The sequence below is a fragment of the Saprolegnia diclina genome, assembly GCF_000281045.1.
Source record: "Saprolegnia diclina VS20 unplaced genomic scaffold supercont1.37, whole genome shotgun sequence".
Lineage (NCBI taxonomy): Eukaryota > Oomycota > Saprolegniomycetes > Saprolegniales > Saprolegniaceae > Saprolegnia > Saprolegnia diclina.
In genome coordinates this window covers 195,811-214,274 of record NW_008246104.1, presented here as the reverse complement: position 1 = coordinate 214,274, position 18,464 = coordinate 195,811, and the positions used below count along the sequence as shown (strand labels likewise).

General features: G+C 59.4%; 10 protein-coding genes across 10 annotated transcripts; 6 read left to right on the top strand and 4 right to left on the bottom strand.

Annotated features, from left to right (window-relative positions):
- Positions 1 to 50: 50 nt before the first annotated feature.
- SDRG_10736 (hypothetical protein) lies at positions 51 to 2,521 on the top strand. Its single transcript, XM_008616741.1, has 2 exons — positions 51 to 1,071; positions 1,199 to 2,521. The coding sequence occupies exons 1-2, from the start codon at positions 90 to 92 to the stop codon at positions 2,458 to 2,460; spliced, it is 2,244 nt and encodes a 747-aa protein (XP_008614963.1). The 5' UTR covers positions 51 to 89; the 3' UTR covers positions 2,461 to 2,521.
- SDRG_10735 (NAK/MPSK protein kinase) lies at positions 2,446 to 4,591 on the bottom strand. Its single transcript, XM_008616740.1, has 10 exons — positions 4,226 to 4,591; positions 4,124 to 4,178; positions 3,793 to 4,075; positions 3,566 to 3,745; positions 3,447 to 3,515; positions 3,117 to 3,392; positions 2,942 to 3,069; positions 2,841 to 2,886; positions 2,749 to 2,797; positions 2,446 to 2,687 (listed from the first exon to the last, which is right to left on the bottom strand). Exons 1-10 carry the CDS (start codon positions 4,563 to 4,565, stop codon positions 2,539 to 2,541), a joined length of 1,575 nt encoding a protein of 524 aa, XP_008614962.1. The 5' UTR covers positions 4,566 to 4,591; the 3' UTR covers positions 2,446 to 2,538.
- A 20-nt stretch (positions 4,592 to 4,611) lies between these two features.
- SDRG_10734 (hypothetical protein) lies at positions 4,612 to 5,149 on the top strand. Its single transcript, XM_008616739.1, has one exon. It carries the CDS (start codon positions 4,643 to 4,645, stop codon positions 5,000 to 5,002), a length of 360 nt encoding a protein of 119 aa, XP_008614961.1. The 5' UTR covers positions 4,612 to 4,642; the 3' UTR covers positions 5,003 to 5,149.
- Positions 5,150 to 5,498: 349 nt separating this feature from the next.
- Positions 5,499 to 8,326, top strand: SDRG_10733 (DNA excision repair protein ERCC-3; the record flags this gene model as incomplete). Its single annotated transcript, XM_008616738.1, has 9 exons — positions 5,499 to 5,771; positions 5,817 to 6,005; positions 6,050 to 6,254; positions 6,303 to 6,846; positions 6,902 to 7,091; positions 7,141 to 7,342; positions 7,398 to 7,717; positions 7,766 to 8,067; positions 8,114 to 8,326. 9 exons carry the CDS (start codon positions 5,499 to 5,501, stop codon positions 8,286 to 8,288), a joined length of 2,400 nt encoding a protein of 799 aa, XP_008614960.1. The 3' UTR covers positions 8,289 to 8,326.
- An 8-nt stretch (positions 8,327 to 8,334) lies between these two features.
- SDRG_10732 (hypothetical protein) lies at positions 8,335 to 8,921 on the bottom strand (the record flags this gene model as incomplete). The annotated part of the gene is made up of 3 exons (XM_008616737.1): positions 8,335 to 8,527; positions 8,576 to 8,764; positions 8,822 to 8,921. The coding sequence occupies 3 exons, from the start codon at positions 8,919 to 8,921 to the stop codon at positions 8,385 to 8,387; spliced, it is 432 nt and encodes a 143-aa protein (XP_008614959.1). The 3' UTR covers positions 8,335 to 8,384.
- A 15-nt stretch (positions 8,922 to 8,936) lies between these two features.
- Positions 8,937 to 10,352, bottom strand: SDRG_10731 (hypothetical protein). The gene is made up of 7 exons (XM_008616736.1): positions 10,036 to 10,352; positions 9,861 to 9,983; positions 9,654 to 9,809; positions 9,439 to 9,602; positions 9,298 to 9,394; positions 9,140 to 9,249; positions 8,937 to 9,085 (listed from the first exon to the last, which is right to left on the bottom strand). The coding sequence occupies exons 1-7, from the start codon at positions 10,288 to 10,290 to the stop codon at positions 8,998 to 9,000; spliced, it is 993 nt and encodes a 330-aa protein (XP_008614958.1). The 5' UTR covers positions 10,291 to 10,352; the 3' UTR covers positions 8,937 to 8,997.
- Positions 10,353 to 10,607: 255 nt separating this feature from the next.
- Positions 10,608 to 11,394, top strand: SDRG_10730 (polypeptide deformylase; the record flags this gene model as incomplete). Its single annotated transcript, XM_008616735.1, has 6 exons — positions 10,608 to 10,638; positions 10,689 to 10,765; positions 10,812 to 10,896; positions 10,943 to 11,154; positions 11,205 to 11,258; positions 11,308 to 11,394. The coding sequence occupies 6 exons, from the start codon at positions 10,608 to 10,610 to the stop codon at positions 11,392 to 11,394; spliced, it is 546 nt and encodes a 181-aa protein (XP_008614957.1).
- SDRG_10729 (hypothetical protein) lies at positions 11,357 to 12,575 on the bottom strand. Its single transcript, XM_008616734.1, has 2 exons — positions 11,708 to 12,575; positions 11,357 to 11,657 (listed from the first exon to the last, which is right to left on the bottom strand). The coding sequence occupies exons 1-2, from the start codon at positions 12,539 to 12,541 to the stop codon at positions 11,469 to 11,471; spliced, it is 1,023 nt and encodes a 340-aa protein (XP_008614956.1). The 5' UTR covers positions 12,542 to 12,575; the 3' UTR covers positions 11,357 to 11,468.
- A 1,405-nt stretch (positions 12,576 to 13,980) lies between these two features.
- Positions 13,981 to 15,238, top strand: SDRG_10728 (hypothetical protein). The gene has a single exon (XM_008616733.1). It carries the CDS (start codon positions 14,021 to 14,023, stop codon positions 15,146 to 15,148), a length of 1,128 nt encoding a protein of 375 aa, XP_008614955.1. The 5' UTR covers positions 13,981 to 14,020; the 3' UTR covers positions 15,149 to 15,238.
- Positions 15,239 to 15,946: 708 nt separating this feature from the next.
- Positions 15,947 to 18,453, top strand: SDRG_10727 (hypothetical protein). Its single transcript, XM_008616732.1, has 9 exons — positions 15,947 to 16,243; positions 16,292 to 16,621; positions 16,678 to 16,924; positions 16,974 to 17,152; positions 17,215 to 17,313; positions 17,359 to 17,701; positions 17,746 to 17,823; positions 17,874 to 18,016; positions 18,068 to 18,453. Exons 1-9 carry the CDS (start codon positions 15,995 to 15,997, stop codon positions 18,392 to 18,394), a joined length of 1,995 nt encoding a protein of 664 aa, XP_008614954.1. The 5' UTR covers positions 15,947 to 15,994; the 3' UTR covers positions 18,395 to 18,453.
- The last annotated feature ends 11 nt before the right edge of the window (positions 18,454 to 18,464 follow it).

Here is an 18,464-nt window from a genome sequence, read left to right as displayed (position 1 = left end):
TTTATTAAATTGGCCACCGTGCCGCCTGTCTATGTTAGTATCCGAACTTTGCCGGTTCAAGCATTCGATTCAGAGACGCAGTCACTCGCATGCGCATCTCGAGCTACGACGCGCCCTTCTCGGCCGACGACGTGGACCTGCTCCATGCGCAGGGCGAGGCCGCCATGGAGGATCTTCTGCGCTACGACCTTGCCAAGGCCCACGCGTACACGCGCCTCGGCGACAAGGACAACGTGGCCATGCTCGAGGCCGACGACGACCAGCTCTACACAGTCAAGGGCTCCGTGACCATCTATACGCACCTCGCCGAAGTCCTCGACCTCCTCAACACGCGCCCGCCCGACTACTCGTACGTGCTCTCGCGGCTCCTCGGCGGCCTCCACGCCATCAATCGCATTCTGCATCCCAAGACGACGGACGCCAAAGGCCGCGGCGCCATGCTGCCGAGCGACGACGAAGACGCGATGCTCGTGACGTGGCTCGCCGTGAACGCAGCGACCGAGTCGGCGTCGGCCAAGACCGTCCCGGCGGTGTCGCGCGAATTCTGCTTCCTCCGCTACTCGGGGTATTTCAACAGCAATGAGACCGGCGTCCGGCGCGTGCTGCCCGACGAGCCGCTCTCGCCGACGTCGATGGCGGTCTCGGTCTGGGACTCGATCGACTTCCAGCCGGTCTACATCAACGCGTCGATCGGGCGACTCGTGCGCTCGGGCTTCATCCTCCAGCACACACCGTCGACGCCAAACGCGGTCCAGGTGCACTTTTTGCTCTCGTCCATCGGCGCGCCGGACAAGACGCTCCTCCAGCGCATCGTGCGGTCGACGCTGTTGAATTTAGCGCCGACGATCATGGAGCTGCGGCTCTTCAAAGACCAGCTGCTGCTCAAGAGCGCGTGGGGCGACGGCAGCATGTGCACGATCTGCCTCAAAGCGTTCACGTTCCTCCGCCGAAAGCACCACTGCCGCCTCTGCGGCGACGTGTTTTGCGCCACGTGCTCGATCGGCCGGAGCCGCCCCGAAATGGGCGACAGCGTCCGTGTCTGCGCCTCGTGCATCGAGGGCAACCCCACAAGTATGATCGATTTGTCCTCATTTTTTCCTCATTTTTTCCTCCATTTTCTCATTTTTCCTCTTTTTTTCTCCATTTTTCATTTTCAAATGGTCACTTTGGTCGACCTTTCTAACGATACGCTACGTAGGTATGGTGCGCGCCTCCGACAAGCTCTTCTCAATCGCGCACCGCTTCTCGATCCTCGCGCCGCCACGTCGCAAGTTTGCGGCGCCGTGGCCGCCACGCGACGAACCCGCGCCGACAACGACCAAGCCATTTGACATTCCGTCCGGTAGTAGCCACCACCATGCGCCGCATGGGATGACGCATGGCGACCGCGAGTGGGCGTCGCAGCCGGGGCGCCGGAAGGACCGCCCGGTGCAAGCCCGGGCTGTCGACCCGTTCCGGAAGCAGTCGTTGCCGGACGGACGCAAGCACTCGGTGTCGGCCAAGGACATCCACATTGGGTCGGCGCCGCCCGTGGGCATTGACCCCGTGTTTGAGAAGCGGTTTGACAAGGGTGTCCACCCGCGGAACCACTCGGCGCGACCGGCGCCGTCGCCGACACCCGTGTTCTTAGCCGACCTCTCGTCCGAGGGAACGTCGACGACACCGCACTCGCCGTGGCTTCACGACCGGCGATCGTCGCCCCAGGACCGGCGGTCGTCGCCCCACTACATGAGCTACAGCCTTCCACCCGAGTCCCGCTGGATGCCACCGTCGTCGACACCGACCGAGGACCATGCGACGCCCGCGTGGTTGCCCACCGAGCCCCCCAACTTGCCGAGCCCGTGGCACGGCCCGACCGACGACGGGTACCTGTACGAAAGCACGGGGTTTGACTACCCGCTCAACTTTCGCAATGGCAACCCGTGGCCGGACGCGCCCTTGACGACCACCGAAGCGCAGCGGCTCGAGAAAGCCACGGCCCTCGACCTCCTCCGGCGCCGCGACGACATGGCGCTCTACCTCAAGATCGCGTGCAAGACGGCGCAGTGCCCGATCGGCACGCTTTGTGTCGTCGGCGGGTCGGCCGGGCTCCTCCTCGCCAAGATTGGCGGTGTCTCGATGGACACGCTGCCTCGTCACATCATGCTCGAGTCGCACGCCATCATGTCGTCATCCCCGACGATCGTGCTCGATTGCAAGGAAGACCTCCGCTTCGCTTTGAACCCGCTCGTCAACGCCGGCGAAGACGTCGGGATTCGGTTCTATCTGGGCATTCCGCTGACGACGTCCGATGACGTCGTGCTCGGTGTCCTCTCGCTCGTCGACACCAAGCCCCGCGACCGCGTCCGGAAGGCCGACATCAAGAGCTTGGTGCAAGTCGCCGACACGATCATGGCGCGCATTCAAGACACGGTCGGGCGAGGGCATGAGCCGGCACCGGTCGACTTGGACATTGACTAGAAGCGGCGTTCCCTTTATTTAAACGACTGTCCCAAAATCCAGTGGGTGTGAGCATTGTGCATAGTAGTATTGAGTCGACTAGTCGTCTTCTTGGAGCTCACGCGTGTAGTCGAGGACGTCCGTGACCGATGGCCGGTCTTGCGGGTCGGGCTGCAGCATGTCGCGGATGAAATCGCAAAAGTCGAGCGAGAAGCGCTGCCCGCGAAAGAGCACGTAGTCGCCTTGGGCTAATAACAGCGGGTAGGGTTAGGAAATATGACGGAACCGGTTGAGGATGCGAAATGGTACCCGGCGGGAACGTCACCTTGCCGTTCATGGCCGCGAGACGCATGAAACCCTAACCCCAATCCTAAGCACAACACAGATCGAGCATGTGCTACCTCGCGCGGCGACTCGAACGGGCTCGAGCCAAACGCCATACAGTACCTAGTCCAATCGATTAGTTAGTCGTCCGCTGAATCGACGACAAGAGGTATAGTACAAAATGCAGCCGAGCGACCAGACGTCCGACTGGCCGTTGATGCGATGGCCAATTTCGGGCTCAAAGAGCTCGGGGGCGCGATACGGTGCCGAGCACTTGCGGTTGGCGTCGTCTTGGACGTCCATGAGCTACGTACGTATCAATGTGTCAAGGTCAAGAAGTTGCAACGTTGTACCTTGCGCCGGTCGGTGATTTCGGTCACGAGCGGCGCGCACGAGCCAAAGTCCATCAAGATCGGGTGATCGCGGACGCCGAGGAGCACGTTATGCGGCTTCAAGTCCCGGTGCGCAAACCCAGCTTCGTGCAGCGCGAGAAGCCCGAGACAAATCCCTTCTAGAATGTGGAGGCAACGGAGCTCCATGAACGGCCAAGGCTCGGCAGCGTTGTCGTTGGCGGCTTGGACCTCGTCAAAGATCGTGCCGTGGTCGTGGTACGGCAGTAAGAAGAGGCACTACGCCATGCTTACGTCCTGCGCAAATGCAAATGCAACGAGCGACTTGAGTACCTCGTGCTTGCCATTCGTGCGGCTTTCACCGTACTGCAGCAAGTGCAGCAAGTTGGGGTGCTCGACCGTCTACATCATGGCTCATGTCCAGCGCCAGATCCGTGCAGGCCGTATTGTACCTGGAGCACTTCTCGCTCGATCGCAGCGTCGGCTTCGACCTCGGCCGACGTGAGCACGACGCGTTTGAGCGCACAGAGCTCGTTGGCGCCCGTCTTGACAAGAAACACTTGGCCGTACCCGCCCTCGGCGAGCAGCTGCACGATGCGCACGGTCGTGTTGCCGATGCTCATGGTTTCGCCCTACAATTGAGGATAAAATACCGGCCAAAATCGTGCGAACCCGGTACCTTGGTCATGGCGCTGCTGGCGCTCGAAATTGTATTGGAGAGCGACGAGAGGAGCGAGCCGCCCCACTTCTTAGCCTTGCGCGCCGTGTCGTCGAGGTTCATTTTCTGCGCAAAATCGATCGCATTGCGCTTCGCATCGTCCAAGTTGAGATTCTTCGCAAAGTCTTTGGCCATTTCCGTCTGCTTCTTGAACTTTTCCTTGAGCTCACTCGCCGAGAGGCCCGACTTGGCCTCGGCTGGCGTCTTGTCGGCAAACGTGGCCTCCCACGCCGGCGCCTCGTACCTACATAGCATGCATGCCAATTGTGGTCGAGATCACGAAGGCGCCTACTCTTTCTGTGGCTTGCGCGAGCTCGAGCCAGAGTTAGTGCGCGAGCTCGAGCCATCTAGAGACCATTGGGTGAGCTGACAGCAACAGCATACGGCCATGTACTGGACGAGCCAGAGTTGGTGCGGGAGGAGGGCCGCCCGACCGCCGGCATCTCGACGGCCACCACGTCTTCCGGCCACATGACCTGCGTCTCGAAGGGCGCCGAGAGCACGATCTTGGCGTGGATCGTACTCCGGGTAGCGAGCGGCACGATCGAATTCGGGTTGGCGTACGCGCAGTACACGCCGTTCTCGTGCTGGAAGCTAAAGTGGCAGTGGGCGAACGGACAGGCCGCCTCGACGTCGCGGAGACGGAGCGGCTCGTGGCTCTCGGGCACGTGGAACGCGTTCGGGTGGCGCGGCGTCGCGCCGTCGTCGCCGAGGATGTCGTAGAGCACCAGCATGATGGTCGCAGGCGGTTGCCAAAATCTGCCGGTTTGGATCCGGAAACGCTGCCACCTCTCCGGATACCCTGCCACAGATGCGCAGCGCGGCCGAGCTCGCTGCCGCCCAGCTGGCCGCGTACAACGCCAAGGACCTCGACGCCTTCTGCGCCTGCTACAGCGACGACGTCGTCGTGCTGAAGCTGCCCAACACGACGCCCGCGCTCGTCGGGAAGGACCAGTTCCGTGCCAACTACGTCGCGACGTTTGCCAACCCCGTGATCCAAGCGCACGTCCCCACGCGTCTGCCGCTGGGCAAGACTCAGTGCCTCGACCACGAGATTTGCGTCCGATCCGCCGACCCGAGCGTGCCGCCCATGGAGCTCATGGTTATGTACGAAGCCAAAGACGACCGCATCATCAAGGCCACCTTCTTCTTCCGGAACGACAATGCGTAGCTCTGCGCACGAGAGACGCTCGTAGCATTTGCCCGTAGCTGCAGTACGCGAGACGCTGTGCATCAACCCGACGAGTCGCCCTAGCGTCAACAAGTTGATAGCAGTGTATCTCGCCATTTTTCCGCCACGTCAAGTGTCTTCTTAGCCTTGTCACTGCTAGTCGGCTAGTTGACACACTTCCAGTTCGTGTTGCTAGTGAGCTCACTGCTAGGCTCAGATTCGCCGAAAGGGCTTTTGGACGAGCGATTCCACGGTCGATTCTGTCGCGTCGAGCCCTGCGGAAGTGGCGCAAGCTGCGCAACGAGTATGCTCTAGAGCGCTCCGTCTGCGCGATCATGCACACACACCATGCGCCCGAGAGACGCGCGGATGATTATGGATCGCTGGTGTAGGCAGAGCGATGGTCCACGTATTCGGCACGGGATTGGTTGTAAAATGCAACTTTGGCGGCGTGTGATTGGAGGAAAATACATCCACACATTCCGTGCTTGGAGCGATGAACACGGCGAAGGCGGCGACGACGACGCGGAAGCGGACCCTCGCCGAGGACTATGGCGGCGACGTGGGCGAGGACTTGCAGGCGTACATGGACGAAGACAACGATCCGGTCCAGAGCAAAGACTCGGTCGCAGCGTCCAACTCGCTCTCGCAGCGCATCCAGAAGCGCTTGACGCAGCTCAACCAAGCGACGCTCGACAGCGAGAAGGGCGACAGCGGGTACTTTGACTTTTCAGCGCTCGAGCTCAAGAAGGACCACGAGTCTCGACCGGTACATGGCCTCCGGCGGCGCGCACAGGCCTCATGGCCGGCGTAGGTGTGGGTGTGCCCCAACGGACGCATCTTCCTCGAAGCCTTCTCGCCGATTTACAAGCAAGCGTACGACTTTCTCGTTGCGATCGCCGAGCCCGTGAGTCGACCCGAGTTTGTGCACGAGTACAAGCTGACGCCCTACTCGTTGTACGCGGCCGTGTCGGTCTCGATCGAAACGGACAGCATCATCAAGGTGCCTCTCTCGACCCTGCAGCCAAGTTGACGCCATGGCATTAGGTGCTCGAGCGCTTGAGCAAGAACGTCATCCCGACGGGCATCACGACCTTTATCCGCGACTGCACGCTCAGCTACGGCAAGGCCAAGCTCGTGCTGCACCACAACGAGTTTTACGTCGAGTCGCTCTACCCGCAGGTGCTGCGCACGCTGCTCGAGAACGAACAGATCCGTCTCGCCCGCGTCAAGGAAGACCCGACCGATGCCTGTACGCGTAGCCTCCATCTATTATATCCTCCAACGACCATCTCGATAGCGACGGCGACGGCCATGACCTCGAACGAGTTTAGCTCCAACGGCGAGTTCCTTCAGAAGGAAGTGACGGCCGAAGACCAAGCCAACATGCAGTACCAGAAGCTGCTCATGGAAGACTACGACCAGACCGCGGAAGGCAGTGCAAAATCGACGTCGGCCGCGACCGTGCAGACCGTGAGCTTCCGCATTCGCAAGACGCACGTCGAGCAGGTCAAGCGCGCCTGCCTCGACATGGACTACCCGCTCATGGAGGAGTACGACTTTCGTAATGACAAGACGATCCCCGACATTGACATGGACCTCAAGCCCACAACGCGCATTCGCGAGTACCAGGAGAAGTCCCTCAGCAAGATGTTTGGCAACGGCCGCGCGCGGTCGGGCATCATCGTGCTGCCATGCGGAGCGGGCAAGACGCTCACGGGCGTCACGGCCGCGTCGACGATCAAGAAATCGTGTCTCTGCCTCTGCACGTCGGCGGTCTCGGTCGAGCAGTGGACGGCGCAGTTCAAGATGTGGACGACAATTCCCGAAAAGAAGATTGCGCGGTACGCATGTCTTGGATATGGAGGTGGGGTATGGATTTTACATATTTTTTTGTAGTTTTACCAGTGTCGAGAAGGACTACATTGACCCCGAGTCGGGCGTCATCGTCACGACGTACACCATGGTGGCGTTTGGCGGGAGCCGCGCGGCCAAGTCGGCGGCCGTCATGGCCCTCATCCAGAGCCGCGAGTGGGGCTGCATTCTCCTCGATGAAGTGCACGTGGTGCCGGCCAAGATGTTCCGCAAGGTAGGACAAAGCACTACGTTCGCATAGCCATCTATAGCGAGTGTTGTAGGTGATTGGGTCGATCGCGTGCCACTGCAAGCTCGGGCTCACGGCGACTTTGGTCCGCGAAGACGATCTCATTGGCGACCTCAACTTTCTCATTGGCCCCAAGCTCTACGAAGCCAACTGGATGGATTTGACGCAGTCGGGGTTCTTGGCCAACGTCTCGTGCGTCGAGATCTGGTGCCCGATGACGGGTCCCTTCTACGCCGGTCCACGCACTCTCAAAACGCGCCTCTCAAACTCAATTTTGTGTTGTTGTTGTAGAATACCTCAAGGAGAATGTGAGCGCCCGCAAGCGCGCGTTGCTGTATGTGGCCAACCCAAACAAATTCTCAGCGGCCGAGTACCTCATCCAGTACCACGAGAAGCGCGGCGACAAGATCCTGCTCTTCTCGGACGACGTCTTTGCGCTCCGCCTGTACGCGACCAAGCTCGGGAAAGGCTTCATCTACGGCGGCACGGGCGAGCGCGAGCGCATGCGTCTCCTCCAGTCGTTCCGGACGAGCCCGCACGTCAATGTGATTTGCATCTCCAAGGTCGGCGACACGTCGATCGACTTGCCGGAAGCCAACGTCATCATCCAGGTCGACTTGTCGATTCGTATATTATTTATGCGACATGGACCGTATTAGGTGAGCTCGCACTTTGGGTCGCGCCGCCAAGAAGCCCAGCGTCTCGGGCGGATCCTTCGGCCCAAAGCCAACTCGACCGGCGGCTTTAACGCGTTTTTCTACACGCTCATCTCGACGGACACGGCCGAGATGTACTACTCGAACAAGCGCCAGCAGTACCTCGTGGACCAAGGCTATACGTTCAAGGTCGTGACCGAGCTCTACGACAAAACGACGTTCAAAGGCGTCTTTACGTCCAAAGACGCGCAGGCACAGCTTCTTCTCGAAGTCCTCGAAGCCCAAGACCTCGACAAAGTGTCCAAGTCGGATCTATCGATGTGATGAATCGATATCTGACGTTGTTTGTAGCGACGAGATGGCTGCGATCCGCGACGACGAAGATCTCACACGGCTCTCCAACAAGAAGAAAAAGTCCTCGTCGCTCGGCGCGCTCTCGGGTGCCGACGGCAGCAAGTACATGGAGTACTCGGCGGGCCACGGCGCCAAGCAGCGCCACAACCTCTTCCGCGATCGCTACCGCTAACGGCATCGTGCATACATCGACCGTTCATACATACTGTACTCCATTTCTCGTCATTCACAGCGACATGGGTGCTGGAGAATGCAGTGTATTGCAGGCTTACAAAGGCGTTGATGGTTGGCTGGCCCACCACCATTCGTTCTTCCCCCGGCGTTCTTCGTCGCGGTCTTGGGCGAGGCGCGTCTCGACTTGTCGCCGCAGTGCCAAGAGCGTTGGTTTGGAGGCGCTGCGGTCCTTGTCGGCTACCCCCACGCCTCGTATGTTGCCTCTTTTGTACTTTGCGTTTCTACCTCGGGTCGCCGTCGTCTTGGCGATCGAAAAGAGGCCCTGCACGTGTGCTGACGAGGGCGGCGGCGACTTGCACAGGAGCTGGTGCTTGAGAATGCGCGGCTGCTCTGGCGGCGACGAGTTCCACTGCGGTTCGACGATTCGGGCCGTGACGCAAAGGTCATGGTCCGTGGCTGGTCCTCGCACGCGCCCTACGAGTCAGCAGCAGCATGCATCTCCTCGCGATCGTCCCTGGATACTGTGCGTACCGTGCGAGGACGGTGGCTTGCAGGGCGAGGCTAGCCACGGCTTGGTGTACTCTCGCCGAGGCCACGCATGCTGGTCCCGCCCCTTGGTGTCGGTGACCATCGGTTTCAGAGAAAAGACACACTAAGAACTGGTTGCAAAGGCGCATTATTCCATACTCGAACTATCCATACTCGAACTAGTTGGCGTCTTGGGTTTGCAGCGACTTGGCGACGCCATGGACAAAGTTGAAGTAGACGTACTTGGCATCAAACTCCATGTCATGCCTAGCATTGCCAATGCTCCATGTCGTCCACTACGTGGGAAGGAGGAGGAGGTACCAGTAGTTGACTGACACGGTGTCGCAAAGCTGCGTCGCGCGGTGGTACCAGAGCGACGGCAAGTAGAGCATCTCGCCCTTCTCGAGCACGACCTCCAACGGGCGAAGGTGCTATCGATAGGAACGATAGCAAACATAATCAACGACTCCATCCAAGACCTTGGCGTTCGGAAAGGTTGTCGCGTCAATCGCAAGCGGGTCCACAGGAATCCACGGGGTCATGTCGGACGCGGCCGAGGCAGGCATATAAATGCGCCTACTCGAGCATTGTCGACGGAGGTTGATACGAGAGTGTCATACCACATCGGATGCGACGACGGTCGCAGCGCGGACGGGTCGATGCCGGCGGTCTTGGTCACGTGCACGTAGCGCGTCGTCGGGTACTCGGTCTCGTGAAGAAAGGCCACGTCGGACGGCGGCAATAGCGTAAAGTGCTTCTGGCCCCGCACAACGCAATACATGTTCTAGGACCACCAGCAATATTCGAGCGTGTATAGGGATATGACAAAGCCGACCTCGTAGTGGTCCTTGTGCATGGTCGAGATAGCGCGCTCGTCGCCGATCCAGAGGTTGACGGCTTCGGGAGCGTTGCCAAAGGCCTCGGCCGCAAAGCCAATCGCGTCATCGACGTCGTTGACGAGCTCGGGGAATTGGTCCCGCAGACTGTCATTCTACTTTGTCGTCGTCTTGGCACTAGCCATAAGACGCGAGGACATATCTACCTGGTGCGAAAGGTACGGGATGCCGTCAAACGCAGGGTCGTGGTACATGCGGAGGAACTCGCGGAATGTCACGTCGCGCTCTTCTGGCTGCACAAAGACGTCCGTGCCGTCCGCAAGCTGGAGCTAAGAATCGGAGGCGTGAGCGTATGGCGCATGCAAGCAAGTCATAGACTACCACGGCGTCGCCATAGCCCGACGGCGTGACGTCGACAGTCACTGTCTTGTCGCCAATGGTCTCGTCGAAGAAGGCGTCCGACCATTTGCGCAGCGCGGGCCAGTGCTCGATGCCGCCGACGATAATGACTGGGATGTTCTTGCTGACGTAGTCGCGGTAGAAGGCCAGCGGTGTCGGCGGCGGAATGCGCGCAATCTTCCGCGGCGCCCAAAAGTCCTGCGCGTCTTCACCCAGCTGCGCTAAAATCGGCTCCATCGTCGGTCGTCCTTTCTGAAATGCAAACTGCAATGTCGAGATTGGCAATAGGACCAATAGACTATATGCACGCAACGTTTGAATGGTTCGAGTCCTCGTGCAGGGCACTGAGGCGCGTTCTGTGCAAAGAAGCTGCAGGACTTTGCAAAAGAAATGGTTCGGCAGCAGCAAGAGCTGTTTTGGACAGCTTGATGCTTATGCTGTAGAGACTCTAGAGACCATGATTGCACCGCAATGGCGTGTTTTTATCCTACGTTTGATTGGCCAAAACCGGATTGGATTTCGGGGGATTTCGCAAGCGACCAAGTCCGAGCAATATGCATCGCCTGGTCTACCTCGGCAACGCCGGTCCGTGCATGAGGTCCGAAGCGCATGAGGATCATGGACTACTCGCGTAGCGCTTCGCCAAGTCTCGACGAACGTCAAGGACGTCCATGACATGCGCTCGATCGTCTCAGCCATGACCAGCATCGTCGTACGTCAGACCCTCGCGCTTGGCAAACCCGTCGACGACTGCATAGGGCGAGCACCAAGGCTTGGGCCTCGCGGGGCCGCAGATTGGCGTCAACAAGCGTCTCTTCCTCATGGTCAAGGACTTGCCTGAAGGTGCTTCCTTATCGTAGTCCACGCACGACGCTTCATGCTGGTCTAGACGAGGAGACGCCGCTGACGTACGAGCCGATCTTCAACCCGCGGATCGTCTCGAGCTCGAAGGAGATGACACGCGACTTTGAAGGCTGCTTGAGCTTCCCGGGGTACCAAGGCGTCGTCGCCCGGTCGTCCGACATTGAAGTGCTCTACACGAACGCGGACGGGAAGGAGACGCACCGCGAGCTCAGCGGTCTCCACGCGCGCGTCTTCCAGGTGCCTTCTCATCATGTGTGTCCTTCCAAGAGCTCACGATATGTGATTAGCATGAGCTCGACCACTTGGACGGCGTCATGTTCCTCGACAAGTGCAACGTCAACGTACGACGTCCCTCATCGCTTCGTAATGCTCATCGTCATCTTGCTCTAGTCGCTCATCCACAACGACGAATTCACTCAAATGGACTTTCTGCAGCTCCAGCTGCTGCTCCTCAATGACGACGACGACGACGCGTAGAGACGAATCGATGAATAGTACAAGCTGCCTAGGCGCTGGTATACTTGTCTAGCGAGCGGCGGACTGCATCGGGTCTACACTTTGTGGTCCTGCTCCAAATACATCTTGGAGGCATGGACCCAGCTCACGACTTGCTTGACGCCAACGTACATGGGCACAAAAACGATGACGCTGACGACCCACCACGTGAGGCGGTCGAGCGACGCTTCGTAGAACGCGACGCCGACCATCCACTCGTCAAGACACTGCGCACGCGTCTTGATCTACACAAACACAGCGATGATATGCGTCATGCTGGCACGAGAGCGTCTACCTTGGCGCCTTCGGCGAGCGTCACCGCGTGCTCCTGCATCGCGACGCGCTGGCTGCGGTGCGGCACGGCGACCGGTCGTCCGAGGAAGGTCGTTTCCCGCAGGGGCATGATGTCCGACGCCGCAAACGTGCGCTCTGGCACATGCTCGGGCGTCGAGTACTCGTCGTTCTGGAGCTCGAGAAACCAGAGATTGGCGTGGGGCAAGCCAGGTCCATACGTATGAGGCTCAGAGCCTGGAAACGCCTTCTCGGACCACGACGGCGCGGGGTTTTCGATACGCGCGTAGACCTGCATGAGCCGCCGGTGCGGGTCGTACATGACGTGCATGCCCTTGGCTTCAAGGCCCGTCACAATGTTCCAAAAGGCGGTCGACTCGAGGTGGACCATCTCGATGGCGACTTCGACCGACGAGACGTGGTAGTCAATGCCACTGGGCCGGCCCATCTCCTTCGCGGCTTGGGCGGCGGCGAGCACGCTCGGCTCCAACGACACGGCGGGCTTCTTCGCAGCCAAGAGCGCTTCGGTGAGCGAGCCGAAGGCGAGCCAGTGCGTCGTGCCCAAGTCAGTGAGCACCGAGAGCGTGACCTCGCCGATCTGTGACGTTGCTCTCGAGTACGCGTCGCTCACTGCGCAGCCGCGGTGGTAGCTCACCTCCATGAGCAAGAAGAAGGTCAAGAGCATCGAGATGGCGGCGCGGATCGCACGCGACGTCCAGGACGTCCGCGCCCTGGAAAATGGCGCTGCTACTGACGCAGAGTTCCGTCGGCTGCGGCCCGAAGACGTCTCCGAGGCTAGGAGCTCGGCCGCGTTTGCTCCGCTGTAGCGGCGCTGCATCCGTCAGCCTTCGTCGCCTCAAGCGGTGTTCCTGACGGTGAGTGTTACCCCAGATCCCGTACATGCAATGTACATTGTACGTACGATTTGACACTAAGATCCTATTCGTACAGTACCGTACACAGATCGCTCATGTCCTCGTACATGAAATGCTGAAGGATTTTAGCCAATCGTTGCCGTGCACAAGGCGCTGATGGTGCAGCTCAATCAGCTTCTTTGTGGCATATGCCATGTTTAAAACGACACCGTCGTGCCTCTCAAAATCAATAGTATGCGAAGGATCGAGGTCGACCACGACGCTGCCAGCAGCGAGCCTTTTCGATATACTGCGACGACAAGATAACTAAACCGTCCACAATTAAAGTTCATTGGAGTAGGGTCTTGTGCTGACGGTCGCGCGGTCATGGCTTCATACATCAACTCGTCGTCTTCGCCCCTCTAGTCGCTCTCGCACTGGGCAATCACAAACGCCCAAAAGATTAAAAAAATGCCTTCACGGAGGGGCGAACGCAGAGTACGCAAGTTCCTCGAGAAGCCACCGGCCCATAAAACCGCAGACGCCGACAGCGCCAAAAAGCACCAGCAAGAGCAGGGTCTTGAACGCCAATTTGTCGGCCCGGCATACGTGCACGAGTCCGGCGATGACGAGAAAGAGGCCGACGCAGCCGCCGGCGATCGCTGCGTCAACAAGCGGGACAAAAGCTCGAGAGAAGGGCGCTCGCCATCGCGACAAAATTAAGAAGAGCAAGGACACTCCACGAAAGGTACGGCCACGTGACGAGGTGCGTGTTACCGAGGAGCACGCGTTCGAGAACATACGTTTTGCTGCAAAGACAGTAGTAAGACGTGAAGGCAAAAGCCACTAAATTGGTCTCGCGGGCGTACTGCTTGGTGGCACTTGGCGCGTTTTGCCGGCGCTTTGCATGGAAATCTAGCCCACAACCCTCCGTGCGGGCTCAATGCATTAGGGTTCAAGGTACGACCGACAAAGCATTGAAAGACTGTGGCATGGCGACATGAGAAATGTTTCCATGAGATCTTAATGACGTGGCAGCCGGACAGCCCGCCTTGTCATCACGGCTCACCAGCGGAGACAGACCTATCCCAGCATTCGAAACCAAAGCTGCGTGTGCGTATTTGATTTAGCGCAAGAGCTGTGGTGCCGTAGGCTGGGCTACGATACGCAGAGGCGCTCCATCGTCGCGCAGTTTCGAGGCAAGTGCCATGCCCAACGCCCGAAACAGCCCTCGTCGATCGTCGACTGTGATCGATGTTTGGTGGTTGGTGGTACATGCGCTGTGCTGCCTGGTGCCTGCTTGACAATGTGGGGGGTGCAGGTGAGGAAGCGTCCTTCGAGCAATAGAGTACTGATTGCAGTGCAAGGTGGTAGTAACGACGGTGTCAATGACGTGCGTCCAGCGGCGAGATGCATTGTACACGCTGAAACCACACAGACGCCCTCATTCTTCGATTCTCCCCATGTCACTCTCAACGGTGGTGGCGGTCAAGACGGTCGACGACGCACAAGTCGCGCAGCTCTCGACGACGGCGCTCGGCCACATTGCGGGAGTCGACTTCAAGTGCCACAGCGCCGAGACCGCGAGTCTGTGGCTGTACCTCGCTTTCCACGACGATGACGTTCTGGCGCGAGCGATGCCTAGCCTCGCAACGTGCGGCGCTGATGCACAAGACGTGCTCGTAGCATGGGCCGTCATGATGACGCCGACAACGTTTCCGCGTCATCTTGAGCTGCACGGGGACTTTGCCATACTGGTCTCGCGCGACCGTTCCGTGCGTGTTGCAGTGTGCATGTCGCCCGCCCATGAGATCCTCTACGTTACCTTTGCGTCGCCAACGACGTTCCAGACGGACATCATCCTCAGCACCAACCACTTGGCGACACCGAATGGCGAAGCGACGTCCGCACGCCAGGTGCTGATTGGCGGCAACGTGTGGCTGTACGTCTTCAAGCTTCTTGCGGCCATGCCCGACGGCGTCCAGCATCTGCAGCGTCGTTTGGCGCACGCCATGACGCAGTATGCGACCTTGCGCTACAACGTCATGCGCCCGGCGAGCAACTCCCTCACGAGCGGAGCGCCGCTTGCTCCCTTTGCTGAAATGCTCGATATGCGTGCGAAGCAGTCGTCGCCTTCGTCGCTGCCTCCGCTGACACCAGCGCGCTCGACTCTGGCCGGAGAAGCACTCGCGCGTCGGACGCCGTCGCCTTTTGCACTCCGGCCGCCGCAAGCCCCACGTCCAGACATGATGCCAGTGGGACCGTCGTCGCTCACGTCGCCGTGGTCGTCGCCGAGCAGTGGCTTTGGGTTTGGCCACCAAAACAACTTGTCACCCGACTCGCTTCGCGAGCTCGAGCGCCGGTACGCGTCGCCATTGCTTCTGGCCAACTATCCATCACCGATTCACTCGTCGCCGCTCGTCATGGAGAGTCCGCCCTTCGACTTGCACTCGCCGCCGCCAGCCACGCGCCCAGCCTTGTTGCTGCCGCCGAAAGAGGACGACGACAACGACCTGGCCGACCAAACGCTCAATATGTCGGTCGATGACATCGAAGACGACGAGTATGAACGCGGCACAATGGTCGCGTAGGCAACAGCGTCTCGTTCGCACTGCATCTCGTGACGTCTTTTACGGTCTTTTTAACTCGCAACCATATTAACCTTCTTGTGCAACCTCCCACTGCATTTGCTTTTTTGCGGATGGGTCGATCCAAGTCGCCAAGATTTTGCTGGTAGTCACGGACGGGCGACGGTTCCATGTGACGTACGTCGGACCACACGGAAGTGTGATGAGACGGTAAAGTCCATCCGTGAGCACCACGAGATCGTTGCAGACACCGCTTTATCTTCACGTCTGGAAAGGCGTGGGCCATCATCCGGGCTACTTGACGTCACTATCGATGACAGCACAGAAATGGGTGCCTCCGCCAATCGTTGCACAAACAAGGTCGTCTGCCTAGCACCAATTGGAATGCATAATCCATATGATTTCATCGTTCCTACCAGCCCACTCCCCCGGAGCCTAGTAACTCGGTTTCTCGCCTTTTCGTTCGACTGTTCGAGTCCTTGATGACCGCCGTGATGAGGTATCGCCATTCTGGCTGTCATGTACCACCGACCTGTTTGGCTTGTGTGATGGCGTGGCCGCTTCAAGCAGCAACCTGCAGTGCACGGTCAACCGGATCGCAGTGTTGCGTGCAATGTATTGCAACTGAGCTCTAGTGCTTTGGAGAGAAGCTTTCGAATGATCCGCAGCCGTTCCCAACGTGGACGCTGCTTGCCAGAGCGCCACGTATGCACCTGTATAACTTAATCCATATCCTGCCAAAGTCGATTTTTCACTGGACGTTGGCGTCGTGCGATCGGCCACGCCGGATAAATCGTATCCGGATAGTCGGTGGCCAAGCCAAGATGGTCATTCGGCCGATCGATCCAGATGCAGCTCCAGCGACGCAAGGCCCGAGGCGACGCAGCGCCACCGCCACCGCCCACAGCACGCGCCCATGACAACGCGATCACGTCTGCGTGGTCGCGCATGAGCTGGCGCAAGCCGCTCTCTCTCACGCGCGCCGACGAGAGCTCCAGTGAGCACCCGCACATGGAGCGCACGCTCGGCTGCTTCGACTTGCTCATGATTGGCATTGGTGGCACCGTCGGCAGCGGCGTCTTCGCCACCGCGGGCTTGGTACGCTGCATCGTCCTCGCCATCTGCTGTACTCTAATGCGTTCGTAGATTGCGCGGTCGTACGCCGGACCCGGCGCGGTGCTGAGCTGGATCTTTGCCGGCCTCGGCTGCATCCTCAGCGGCGCGTCCTTCATGGAGCTCTCGGGCTTGATTCCATCAGCAGGTAGCACGTACGCGTACGCGTACCATGCGCTCGGTGAGCTTCCGGCGATGCTCGCAGGCATGCTCTTGACGCTCGAGTACGGCGTCTCGAGTGCCGGTGGCGCCCGCGCGTGGAGCGACAAGCTCGCTGCTTGGCTCACGCACCTCGGCTTTCCAGGGCCCAACTGGATGAAGCCAAAGGGCGGGTTCATCGACCTCTACGCCGGTCTCCTCATGGTACCCTCGTCGACGCGAGGCTCGTTCTAACAGCGGATCTTTCTGGTGCAATGTAGATGCTGTGCACGGTCATTGTGCTCTGCGGCATGTCGGCGGGGAAGCGACTCATCAACACGATCACGGTCACTAAGATCTCGGTCGTCCTCTTCATCATTGTCGTCGGCCTCTCGCAATTTCAAAAATCCAACCTCCTCGAGCCGTTCTTGCCGCCGGTCGCGCGCAACGAGCACGACCAAACCGTGTACGGCTGGCCTGGCGTCATGCTCGGCGCGAGTGCCAGCTTTTACGGCTACATTGGCTACGGTACTCTCGATATATATGGACAACATGTCCATCGATGACATCTGGGTAGACGAAGTGTGCTGCTTGGCGGCTGAGGCCAAGAACCCGACGCGGGACATTCCCCGGGCGGTGTTTGGCACGGTCATTGGCGCCGCGCTTCTCTCGACAATGGCCACGTTGTCGCTCGTCGGCATGCAAAAGTACTCTGCGATCGACATTGGCGAGTCGTACGGCACGGCATTTCACGAGGTGCGTCACCGTAAATCGCGACGCGTCACCACTCTGTTCTTATTCTCCGTCGCTTATGTTAGCTGGGCATGTCGTGGGCGGCTTCGGTGGTCGAGACGGGCGAAGTGCTCACGATGCCTGTCGGTATCCTCATTGGGTTCCTAGCCCAGCCCCGGGTCCAGGTACCAACTCGTCGCGACTTCAGGCAATATTTGCGACATGTCTAGTTTGCAATGGCGCGCGATGGCCTCCTTCCGTCGATCTTTGCCAAGCTCGATCGCCACGGCAACCCGTTCTTTGGTACGCTCATCTGCGGCAGCGTCTTGACTCTGGTGGCGGTTTGCATCCCCTTCAAGTACCTCTGGGACTTTATCTCGCTCGGGATTCTTGTCGCGTTCAACGTCACCAACACGTGTCTCCTCGCAGTGCGCTACCGCCACAGCAGCATGGTCTCCCCCGTGTCGCGACTCGTACCCGAAGCCTACCGCGTCTTTGCCCTCATCGGCGCCTTTCTCATGGCTTCGTACCTCTCAGCCTACCACGTGCAAGAGAGCCTGCTCGCCCCGCGCGGTACTCGATTTTCTGTGTAATAAGTCTCATTTCTACTGCGTTAGACCTCGACGAGTCGCTGCACCAGCGCTACATGCACGCTTTTGGGACAACAGGCGCAGTCATTTTTACCTTACTCACTGGTACGCGTCTTCCTCGACCGCCGTGGCAGAAGATACATATCCGTCCTTAGGTGTCACGGTGGGCATGCTGGCACTGAGTACGCCGACACCAGCGGACTTGCTGCCGAAAGAAAGTCCCGAGAACATTCAGACGCTGCCCGATACGCCGAGCACGGTCGTCTCGTCGTCGACAACCGACACGGACAGCCTTATCGTGCGCAAGCTCGTATCGTTTGCGATAGTCTCATCATATCAATGTGGCTAGATGCGCGACGACGAGGACGAGGACGTTGTCGTGGTCGACGCGGCCAGCGTCGCTCCACTGGACGACAATGACGGGAGCGAGGCGAGCGACGACGCCAAGACGGAGGCGTTCAAGGCGCCGCTCGTGCCGCTCTTCCCGTGCCTTGCGATTTGGTTCAACTGGTTTCTCGCGATCCAGATCCCGTCGTTGATTGTGCTGCTCATGGGCGTCTACTTTGCACTTGCGATCGCCATCTACAGCTTCTACGGGCTTGGCGGCCAGCACTCGCTCGCGTCTCGTCACGGCGCCCAGCCGTACGTGGCGGTGCCCGAGACGCTCTCGGCCTAGTTGTTGTTGAGACAACGCGCTAACATTGTCGTTTTGTCATCGTTGGTGGTACCCTCGAAACACTAGCAAC

Coding starts and splice junctions, on each gene's coding strand:
- SDRG_10736 (XM_008616741.1), top strand. CDS start 90: ATGCGCATCTCGAGCTACGACGCGCCCTTCTCGGCCGACGACGTGGAC. Junction 1,072..1,198: donor CATCGAGGGCAACCCCACAA/GTATGATCGATT, acceptor TACGCTACGTAG/GTATGGTGCGCGCCTCCGAC.
- SDRG_10735 (XM_008616740.1), bottom strand. CDS start 4,565: ATGCTGGTGCTCTACGACATCCTCGGCGACGACGGCGCGACGCCGCGC. Junction 4,179..4,225: donor CACCAACTCTGGCTCGTCCA/GTACATGGCCGT, acceptor AATGGTCTCTAG/ATGGCTCGAGCTCGCGCACT. Junction 3,746..3,792: donor CCAGCAGCGCCATGACCAAG/GTACCGGGTTCG, acceptor CCTCAATTGTAG/GGCGAAACCATGAGCATCGG.
- SDRG_10734 (XM_008616739.1), top strand. CDS start 4,643: ATGCGCAGCGCGGCCGAGCTCGCTGCCGCCCAGCTGGCCGCGTACAAC.
- SDRG_10731 (XM_008616736.1), bottom strand. CDS start 10,290: ATGGAGCCGATTTTAGCGCAGCTGGGTGAAGACGCGCAGGACTTTTGG. Junction 9,250..9,297: donor CAACCTTTCCGAACGCCAAG/GTCTTGGATGGA, acceptor TCCTATCGATAG/CACCTTCGCCCGTTGGAGGT. Junction 9,086..9,139: donor ACCGTGTCAGTCAACTACTG/GTACCTCCTCCT, acceptor TGGCAATGCTAG/GCATGACATGGAGTTTGATG.
- SDRG_10729 (XM_008616734.1), bottom strand. CDS start 12,541: ATGCAGCGCCGCTACAGCGGAGCAAACGCGGCCGAGCTCCTAGCCTCG. Junction 11,658..11,707: donor CGCTCGCCGAAGGCGCCAAG/GTAGACGCTCTC, acceptor GTGTTTGTGTAG/ATCAAGACGCGTGCGCAGTG.
- SDRG_10728 (XM_008616733.1), top strand. CDS start 14,021: ATGTCACTCTCAACGGTGGTGGCGGTCAAGACGGTCGACGACGCACAA.
- SDRG_10727 (XM_008616732.1), top strand. CDS start 15,995: ATGCAGCTCCAGCGACGCAAGGCCCGAGGCGACGCAGCGCCACCGCCA. Junction 16,244..16,291: donor TCTTCGCCACCGCGGGCTTG/GTACGCTGCATC, acceptor ATGCGTTCGTAG/ATTGCGCGGTCGTACGCCGG. Junction 16,622..16,677: donor TCTACGCCGGTCTCCTCATG/GTACCCTCGTCG, acceptor GGTGCAATGTAG/ATGCTGTGCACGGTCATTGT.